Genomic DNA, 10,261 nt, shown 5'->3' with positions numbered 1-10,261 from the left:
GCATAACCGCTAACCCAGAATCCTCCCCCGCTAGGTGTATGATTACAATAGAGCGTATCACCACTGCCTCCAGGAGCGTATAACAACTGCCTCCGATCACCACACGGTCGCAGGGTTGCTCTGATACCACTTGTAACACCCCGGCCCAAACCGGGTCAGGAGCGGTTACTTATGATAGCTCACCGGGCTGTGTACATGGCCCACAGATCAACACGGGTCCTTTATAGCGCATTTTGTCCTCACTCATGCGCATCCCGGAAACCTTCCCAGGAGGTCACCCATCCTAAGACTACTCCCAGTTAAGCACGCTTAACTTTGGAGTTCTTTCGCATGGATGACCATAAAAGAAAGTGCACTTTGTTGATATGAGTAGTACTTCTTATCCCTTTAAGCACTAGTCATTTAAGCCTATCACTGGACCTCTTCAATTACCGTGGGGTGTTACACTAATCCTCTCCAAATCTCCCCCTATTGTGTGGATCGTTCGTGAGTCTAGTCCACCTTTCCTTGCGTTGATTATGTCGGTAAGCCTCTGATTTCGTAAGTTTCATTAATTTGTTTTTAGGGTTTTGCCCTAAAATGTGATTTGGGGGAAAAGGGTTTTGGCATGTGGTAATTGGAATTATGTGATTATTGTGTGTAGGTGACGATGTCATGAGGAATTGCTATTGATTGCTTGTGTGTGCTTGGATTGCAAAAAGGTAGGGTTTCCCTACTCAGTTCCTATTTAATTGGTTTGAGATTATGTTGTATTGTGTACGTTTGCTTATCTGCTGATCATCGTTAGAGTGATGGTATGGTGTTGGTATGGTGATGGTGATGGTGTTGTGATGATTGTGGTGGAGTCACTTACGGGAGTGGCTTCACACCCTAGTTCGCCCTCCGTGGAACCCGTCATGGGAGGGGATGTGCACATTAAGGGACAGGGATATCGCTCGTTGATGAGCGGGATTTAGGTTAGGATTGGCTGCGGTCCCCCACTAGAGGCGAGGATTACCTGTTGCGGTGGGTAATCTGGCAGGGCTACACACTTCGGTGTGTAGTCGGTTACTGTGTGAGATCGGGAGACTGGAGGTGGAGGATGATCAGCTGGTTACTTATTGTACGTGTCTTACTTTGATTATTCAGTAACTGACCCCGTTGTTGTTTTATAAAATCTGTGGTGATCCATTCGGGGATGGTGAGCAGATTATGACAGGTGATGCAGATGTTTAGCTACGGGACAGTCATGGAGAGTCACCACTTCGAGTCTAGCTTCCGTTTTTACGAGTTTAGCTGTCTTTGATTTCTGTTGTATTGAGATTCCTATACTTTTATTTTGAGTTGGTCTGAGATAATTTAATCGCTAACTCTTTATACGTTAATAAATGTTGTTTGGAATTTGTAACTTTGGTATACTAACCTCGGGAAACCGAGATGGTAACAACCTTTCATGCTAGGGTAGTCCTTGGTAAGGTACCTTGGTATGAGGGGGTGTTACAATAACACATACATTCGGATACCACATCATTATAACTTAGCCTTACACTTACTAGTAGTAGAAACCAACATGATAACACGTACATTTGGAAATCCAACAAAAAAACTTGTAACCTAACATATGGATGATAAACATGTTGTCACGAAGGGAGTGACAAAAATAACAAACACGATTTTCAAAAATTACACATTTGCATATATATACCATTATGCGCCTACTTATAAAATAAATATACCTTGTAGTGGTTGTTACCACTTCCTAAACAAAGTTATACTGATTCACCCAATTAAACCTTAAAGAGCAAAATTTATTTCAGATAATGGTACACATCAATAATAGTTTATAAAAGAGCGAGATCGAGGGAAAAGAGGCGATGGTTTATGATGTAAAATTTACCTGATAATGGCGGCGGCGAGAGGGAGAGGTTGCGATAAAGAGGGTTTGTGTCTAAAAGTTATTAGGAATAATTGAGTTGAAGGGGTTTTAATAAGCGTATATATATAAGAGGGTGAAATATTACAACGGTTCTTCTCATAACCGTTGTCGTTTGTCACACTTTTTACAACGGTTCACGGTACTTGAATAACCGTTGTCTTTTATCATTTACAACGGTTCTTGCCTAACCGTTGTTTTTTGTCACACTTTTTACAACGGTTATTGCATAACTGTTGTCTTTTGTCGCACTTTTTACAACGGTTCTTGCATAACCGTTGTCTTTTATCGCACTTTTAACAACGGTTCTTGCATAACCGTTGTCTTTTGTCATTTACAACGGTTCTTCTAATAATCGTTGTCATTTGTCACACTTTTTACAACGGTTCTTCTAACAACCGTAGTAAAAATGATGAATAAGTTTCGCGCCTAGGTTTCCGCCAAATTTTGACAACGGTACTCTTAATACCGTATTATATGCAATAAATCGTTGTGTTTTGTTCGTTGTTAATGCTCATATTTGGCGTAGTATACACTCTATAGTGTACCAATTAAGTACCAACCTTTTGCCCTTCTATACGGTAAGAGTTGAGACGATGTAGCATTAACAGTTTTAAGTCTATATATCATAGAAAATTTAATTCTTTGTAAATTACCTTATATTAATGCTTTTCCATGCTCACCGAAATTCTTATTAAAGATCATTGCTGTTGAATCATGTCATTACTTACTAAAAAACACAATTCATCCATATAAAGTTATAATAAGTTAAGAAACCAAAAAAAAAAAAATTTGAATGATACTAAATCATACCAGGAAAGGACTATCTAAATTACAATATATGCTTTAATATATGTAAACTAGTTAGGATGTAGTAGTCCCAAATAAACTATCTAAAATAAAGGGTAATAAGAAGTCCTTTATTTTACAACCAATAATTAACGAACTTACCAAACTACCAATTACTCCGTATCATATTGAAATATCGATCAACTTGAGTTCAACCATTGTAATGTTATCCGTGTAATTGTGCATTGCACCTACAAATTAAATTAAAAATAATTCTTAGAATTCTTAGAAAATTAGAAAGCTGAAATTAAAAAAAAATTACAATAAGAGAGAGAACTATCGACAATAGATGAGGAATAAGGATGTATGGTTTGTTAAATTTGGAGACAATATCATAATATTATCATTTAGGATATTTACGATTATTCTATCCTATTTAATATTCTATTCTAATATTCTCTAATAATTTCTGTTGGCTTAGTATTGTTATCTTCATAAAATTCTTATACGTGAACAACTCAAATGCATACATATATTAATAACAAACTTCATCTATTAAATATTCACTTTCTTATACGTGTTTCCAAAAAATTGGACTTTCTATAATCGCTCGTAAAAAGCTTCCTTTAATAATATAAATAGATAGATAGATATTGATTTGGAGTCAATGTATTGCATGACTTTTCACCCGTTACACACTTACACCCTAATAGTTTTGTAAAATGTATTGCGGTAAACGTGCATAACTATCAGAGGTCTCAAATTCCGGCGCATCTAACACCTCCCTGATACAAATTCTTCATTGAATATGGTCACCATAGTTTCTGATATTGTCCCAATAGTAACTTTTATGTAAGGCGATTTTCACTAACATACGGTAATACGTTTATAAACACAATTCAACTCTATTAGTGACAAAAGAAATTATTGATGTGGGATGCCTTTTTCGTGATTCTATTGTTTCTAGGCCTGATGTTCCTGCTGTGGATTCTCATGGTAGGAAGGTGAAGTTTGTCTACAAACGCAAGGTAGGAGTTGGTTTTAACTTTTACAGTCGCACTCGGTTTAAACGATCTAATAGATCGATGTTTTTGGATTTGGCTGTCGATTATGACTTTGTGCCTGTACCATCTGATCTACTGCTGGGATTTATAAATATTCCCCCTTTCCATTCTAATAGTCCTTGGATAACAGATTCTTCTTCATCTGTTCCGAACTCGGGCAAGAAGCGATCTCTTTGTCCTTTGGATTTTATAGTCTTGGAATGCCCTGTGGTCAAGAGACCTCGACTGGAACAAGTCCCTCTAAATTTGCTACATGATTCTCCACTAATGCTTTTTACTTCTCCTTGTTCCAGAGATGAAGATGCCTTCCCTGTTTTAGGTCTGGTGGCGGACCTTAATTCGCCACCTATACTTCAATGAAGCTCTTTTACTGGAATTGTAGGGGGCTACGTATAGCGGATGATCCTACAATTCCTTTCCTTCTTAGATGCGCCCACCAATATCATCCGTCGATTTTGTTTTTGCAAGAAACCATGACTACAGTAGCTTCATCATCCTCTCGAACTTCTCATTTGGGCTTGCCATACTTTTGCGGGGTCGACTCAGTAGGACGTAGTGGCGGCCTCCCTTTGCGGTGGGATGACTCGGTTGTACTAACTACCCTTTGCTTAGATTCTCACTACATCTTATGTAAACTAGCCTTCACTAGGCCACCTTGTAAAAATTATGTAATGTTTGTTATATTTATATATGGAGAAGGAAGGTTTGAGTATCAACAGTCTATGTGGAATCGTATTACATCTTTGATCTCGGGCATCACTCCTTTGCTGTTGATTGGGGATTTTAATCAGGTTGAATTGTTTTCTGACAAGCTTCAGGGTACCAGTTCCATTCGTGGACAACGTGATTTCACCACGTGCAAAATTGCCAATGGCCTTGCGGATCTCCCTTTCTTTGGTCCCCGATTTACTTGGATGAACAGTCAACTTAATACCAACATTATTATGGAACGGCTCGATCGCGCCTATGCCAATCAGGACTTGTTTCATCTCTTTCCTAGTGCCTCTGTTACTCATCTTCCAATTCTTGTTTCCGATCATGCACCCATTATCCTTACGTTGTTTCCAGTTTCAACACTACGCAGACGACCATACCGTATCGATAACTGGTGTTTATCTTTCCCTGAGGTTCAAAAGCTTGTTACCACAGCTTGGGATACCCCTTTCTATGGTTCCTCGATATTTGTGCTGTCGGGTAAGCTGGCCTCTGTTCGCCGCTCCATTCTGCAATAGGTACTTAACCATCGTATTTCTTATGGGATAAACTGGTCTGATATAGAGGTTGATTTAGATTTGACTGCCTCGCAAATTGTGGATGACCAATCAGCTACAACTTTCCTACAGCTTCGTTCCTCTCGCTTGCAACTTTTGCGCACCCAAAGACAATACTGGGTCCAACGTTCCAAGCTCACCTCTGAGGTTTTGGATGGTTTTCCTACCCATTTTCTTTACAACAGGGTGAAACAACGCGCGACAAAGCACCATATTCTTGCTCTTTGCTCTGCTAATGGCAATTGGTTACACTCGTCTGATTCTATTACTTCTGAAATTCTCACTTACTTCAAGAATTTACTACGCCGTGACACTACTCAAGATTCTGCTGCTCCTCTTGGATTTATCCATCCTTTGCTTTCAGGTTTAAACCTGCCCAAACTTGGACCTGTCGAGTGCTCGATGTTACAAGCTCCTTTCTCAGAACAAGATATTCTCCATGCACTCCCGGGTATGGATGGATCGAAATCTCCTGGCCCAGACGGTATTACTCCGATATTTTTCCATATTTTTTTGCCACAAATTGGCCATCTGGTTACTTTGGCTATTTTACGGTTTCTGAACTCCGGCGTAATGTTAAAGGAGTGGAACAACACACTTATAGTTCTTATACCCAAGGTTGATAAACCAGAATTAATTTCGCAGTACCGCCCTATTAGCCTTTGTAATGTTGTATACTGTTTGGCTTCCAAGTGCCTCGCTAACCGTCTGAAATTGGTGATTCCTTCGCTTATCTCTGATTCCCAACAAGCTTTTGTTCCTGACCGACTTATGTCTGATGGTTTCCTTATTGCTCATGAGATTATGCATTATCTCAACAAGGCTAAGAAAGGAACGAATTGTTATTCTGTGCTTAAACTCGATATGCATAAGGCCTTTGATCGTGTTTCTTGGCATTTCCTCATGTCAGTTTTTGAACGTTTCGGGTTTCATACAACTTGGGGCAATCTTATTTGGGAATGTATTTCAACGGTTAATTACAGTGTTATGATTAATGGAGAATCTTCGGCTTCCTTTCATCCTACTTGTGGCCTATGCCAGGGTGACCCACTATCTCCTTATTTGTTTATTATGTGTATGGAGATTTTGTCTTGTCAATTACGGAAAGCTGAGTCTCATCATCAAATTCATGGGGCTCAAGATCTCTCGGTATGCTCCCCCCCTTTCGCATCTTTTTTATGCAGATGATGCTTTCATTTGCTGCAAGGCAACTCCTTCATCTTTTGAGGTTCTCCGGGATATTTTTCGAAGTTTTGAGGCTTCTAGTCAGATGATTAATCTTGATAAGTCCTTCATAAAATTAAGCCCCAATTCGCCAGATGATTTCAAGTCCCATATGACTTCGATTCTTCGAATGAAGGACTCTTCTACCTTTGGTACCTATTTAGGTGTTCCGGTGGATCTCCCTAAACAGAAGACGACTATTTTTCACGGGCTTATTGATAAGCTAACAACCCGTATTTCTTCTTGGTCCTCTCTGCATTTGTCTCAGTCTAGCAAATTGGTAATTATCAATTCTATTCTGCTTGGTTCGATGGCTCATATTCTTGCTGCTGTCCCTCTGCCTCTTGCTATTTCTCGCAAGCTTGATTCCTTAATTGCTGCTTTCTGGTGGAGCAAAGATACATCACGACGCTCCATTCATTGGCTGTCTCAACAGCACTTGCACGCTCTAAGAGACAACGGTGGGCTGGGTATTAAATCGGTGATGATTCTCGGGCAAGTTACTCTCATGAAAAATTTTTGGCGCCTTCATTATAAACCAAATGGACTACTTGCGAAGTATCTTACCCCAAAGTATCGAAAGGATCTTCCTATTCCTGGGCTGAAGTCCAAAGTTACTCAACCTTCTTATGTTTGGAAAGGTGTTTGTCGTGTTGTTGCTTCCTGCGCGCTTGCTTTGGTATGGAAAGTTGGTAATGGCGCTTCCTTTGACCTTTTATCTAGTCCTTGGGTGCAGGGTCAAGCACCGGTTTGGAGGCGGCCTCACCCTCCTTTAGTTCCAACTATCTCTGAGTTGGTACTTGATAATGGTTCCTGGAATCCGCGGATAACTTTTAATCTTTTTGCGCAATTCACAGCTAAAGATATTTTAGCTATGGAACCACCTGTTCTTGATTCGGATGACTTCCTTTACTGGAAATATACTGAAGATGGAAGTTATAATGTCCGGTCTGGGTATGCGTATCTCTTATCTCAAGCTTCGCTTCCTGTACCTTTGCTCCGGTCTTTTCCTTGGAGGATTGTATGGCGGTTTCCTTTTTCAAACAAATTTGCCCTCTTTATCTGAAGGCTTACACATAATATTCTTCCAACTATGACGATCCTTGCTCATCGTGGCTTTCAGCTTGATACTACCTGAGTTCTTTGTCGGCGTTGCCCTGAAACTCCTGACCATTTATTCCGCTCGTGCGATGTTATTTAGCATGTCTGGCGCGGTTCTGTGCTTGGTATACAATCCCTTGCCAACCCAGAGGTCTCTTTCCTCCGTTGGCTAGCTGATCATATATCCTACCTTCATCAGCTTTCTTCGTCTGGGTCTAACTCTCTTCTTTATTTCTTTTGTGTCCTACGCTCGATCTGGCTCACTCGCAACTCGATTGTGTTTGAGCATAGCAATGTTGATCCTACACGGATTCTTCAGTTCGCCGACTCTATGCAAGGGTTACATTTAAGCTTACCTACTTTACGGAATGGTAATTCCTCACCCACAGCAACGCCTACAACGACAAGTGACCATTGCACGCTACCCTTGTCGTCTCTTTCTTATTACCTCTTCGTCTGCAGGAACTCTTTCAAGAGCTGTTACACAGCTTCTTTCTCAGATTCCATCTCGGGACTCACTGAATGTTTCTACGTCCGTGCAACATCTGCTTTCACCGCTTATTCTCAGGCTTTACTCCAGTTTATGATGCGTCCACGCTCGGACCCCTCTGCATCAATCACATTCTGGGTGACTTCAAGAAAAATTATCTTTAGTTCTGGCTTCTCAAGCGCCAGTCCCAATTGTTGCGCGAAATTCTTTACGTGAAATTCGCCTTTTACTTCGTTTGCATTGTAATTGGTCAGTCAGTCTCGCTACTGGCTAACCTACTATGTTTTGTTTGTAATGTTACTTTTCTTATTTAATACATCGGTTTACTATTGTCGAAAAAAAAAATATTAAGAAAAACCGTTTTACAATAAAGTTGTGTAAGATCGACTTATGTAAGTCTTTGGGTTTTCGCAACAAGTAACAGATAAGAATTTGGGTTCAAACTTTTGTGTTACAAGTCATGAATCCCATAAAATTTTGGAAGACAGAAAAATATTTCAGTGCATGCAAAATAGTAAAGCACGAGATTGTTGAATTTATTGTTGGACTGTCTCTTTATATTTAACCGCTTTGTCTGGCTACAAACCCATGGAACAATTTCACGTTATCTTTAAAAGCATATTATCCACGTAAAACTAATTTAAGGGGTATTTTTTTTTTGACAACAATAAACTGATTATATTAAAACAAAGAAGTACAAATACATAACATATTACCCAGTAGCTAAACTAACAGACCAGAAGGGGTAAATGACGAAAAGGTGGCGAATTTCATGAATAGAATTCCGCACACTAATTGGTACTGGCAGTGAACGTGCCAGAACAGCTGATAGTTTACGACATGAAATGTAAAAAGAGGCAGAGGTAAAGGCCGCTGACCGGGCCTTTTGCATTGCGATTAGTAAAGCTCTTGTCGAAGCATGTAGCATATTGTCGGCTATGATAAGGGTAGTATACTCTTCTCCAGTATGAGAATCTGAGATGGACGTACGGTAGCCGTTATTCGGATTAAATCTACGGACCAACACATAGAAACTAACAGATTCAAAGCTGCTGTGGGTAGGCTGTCGGCTTGGTGCAGGAGCTTGAGGTAACGAAAATAAACCGGCTAGAGAGCTCCACGTTTCCGGGAATTTGTTATGGGAAGAAAAGAGATGTTCAAAGAAGTCGGCATATTCGTGAAGGATCCACCGGACACTGTTGGAAAATTATGGAATTTCTGACCGACCAGATTGCTTGCAAGACACAGCCGAAATAAAGAAGAGGATCAAAAGCACTTGATGTATGATGCGAAAAGTAGTACACTAAATCAGCCAACCAGTGAGAAAAAGGTACCGTCACATTTGCGTGGGAAGTGAGACCAAGCATCGATGATTGCCATACATGTTGAGTAATGTTGCAAGAGCGGAATAAGTGGTCTGAATTTTCTTCTGAAGAGCCGCATAAATGGAAAGTGAGACCGAGAGACACTCCGCGTTCCTTAAGATTAGCGGAAGTAGGCATTATATTGTGTGCAAGGCGCCAAAGCAAGAGGGGAAATTTAAGTGAACCAGGTGATTTCCATATGCAAGACCATGGAAAAGAAGACTTCAAGGATGAGGACGAAGTAGTAGATTTAAGCCAAAGGTGCAAATAGCCCGTTTTAACCGAGTAGCTACCATCCTCAGTGTATTTCCAATAAAGGAAATCGTCCGTATCAAGAAGCGGAGGTTCCATTGTGATAATTAATTTAGTCAGAAATGAGCAAAGCGCCGGAAAATAGCTGAAGTGTTCCAATCACCGGAAGGATGTAGCAAATCCAATAAACTAGGATTAGGTTCCGTGTCTGTCCTATTCCGAATAGGAACATTACCTTGCACCCAACGGCTGTTAAACAAGTTTGTCTGTTTTCCGTTTCCACTTTTCTAGCAAATTCCCAAGGAAATCTCATCAACCGCACGACAGATACCGTTCCAAAGGAAAGATGAGTTTGAGACACGAGACTTGGCAGTAGGTATAGGTAAGTCCCGACCATATTTACGAACAAGATACTTAGCAAGCAAACCAGTTGGATGTAGGTGGATTCGCCAGAAGTTTTTAACTAGCATTGCTTGACTCAGAAGAAGAGTGTTTTTAATACCTAAACAGCCATATTCTTTTGGTGCCTGTAGAGTCTCACGCTTCAGCCAATGAATAGAATGCCTTTTCCAATCATGGCGCCACCAAAACGCAGCAATTAGGGAGTCAATTTTCCGACAAATCCCGAGTGGGAATGGAAGAGCCACCATCAGGTGATAGAGCGAAGCAAATAGAACGGCAGAGATGACCAAAAGCTTACTTGATTGAGTAAGATGCAGGGAAGATAGCGATGAAATTCGAGTCGTCAAGTTGTCAATATAAGGATGAAATACTTGAGAGCGGTTTCTTGGTAT

The 10,261-nt window shown here is 40.3% G+C and overlaps 1 protein-coding gene across 1 annotated transcript; it reads left to right on the top strand.

The window, feature by feature from the left end:
* The first annotated feature begins 4,238 nt into the window (after positions 1-4,238).
* LOC141631086 (uncharacterized) lies at positions 4,239-10,026 on the top strand. The gene is made up of 6 exons (XM_074443807.1): positions 4,239-4,959; positions 5,044-5,997; positions 6,221-7,214; positions 7,824-7,989; positions 9,759-9,849; positions 10,001-10,026. The coding sequence occupies exons 1-6, from the start codon at positions 4,239-4,241 to the stop codon at positions 10,024-10,026; spliced, it is 2,952 nt and encodes a 983-aa protein (XP_074299908.1).
* Positions 10,027-10,261: the final 235 nt, after the last annotated feature.

Source organism: Silene latifolia, chromosome Y (genome assembly GCF_048544455.1).
Source record: "Silene latifolia isolate original U9 population chromosome Y, ASM4854445v1, whole genome shotgun sequence".
NCBI classification, from domain to species: domain Eukaryota; kingdom Viridiplantae; phylum Streptophyta; class Magnoliopsida; order Caryophyllales; family Caryophyllaceae; genus Silene; species Silene latifolia.
The sequence above is the reverse complement of the archived record's forward strand: the minus strand, read 5'-3'. Positions and strand labels throughout refer to the sequence as shown.

Coding starts and splice junctions, on each gene's coding strand:
- LOC141631086 (XM_074443807.1), top strand. CDS start 4,239: ATGACTACAGTAGCTTCATCATCCTCTCGAACTTCTCATTTGGGCTTG. Junction 4,960..5,043: donor CTCGATATTTGTGCTGTCGG/GTAAGCTGGCCT, acceptor GGTCTGATATAG/AGGTTGATTTAGATTTGACT. Junction 9,850..10,000: donor AGACTTGGCAGTAGGTATAG/GTAAGTCCCGAC, acceptor TGGTGCCTGTAG/AGTCTCACGCTTCAGCCAAT.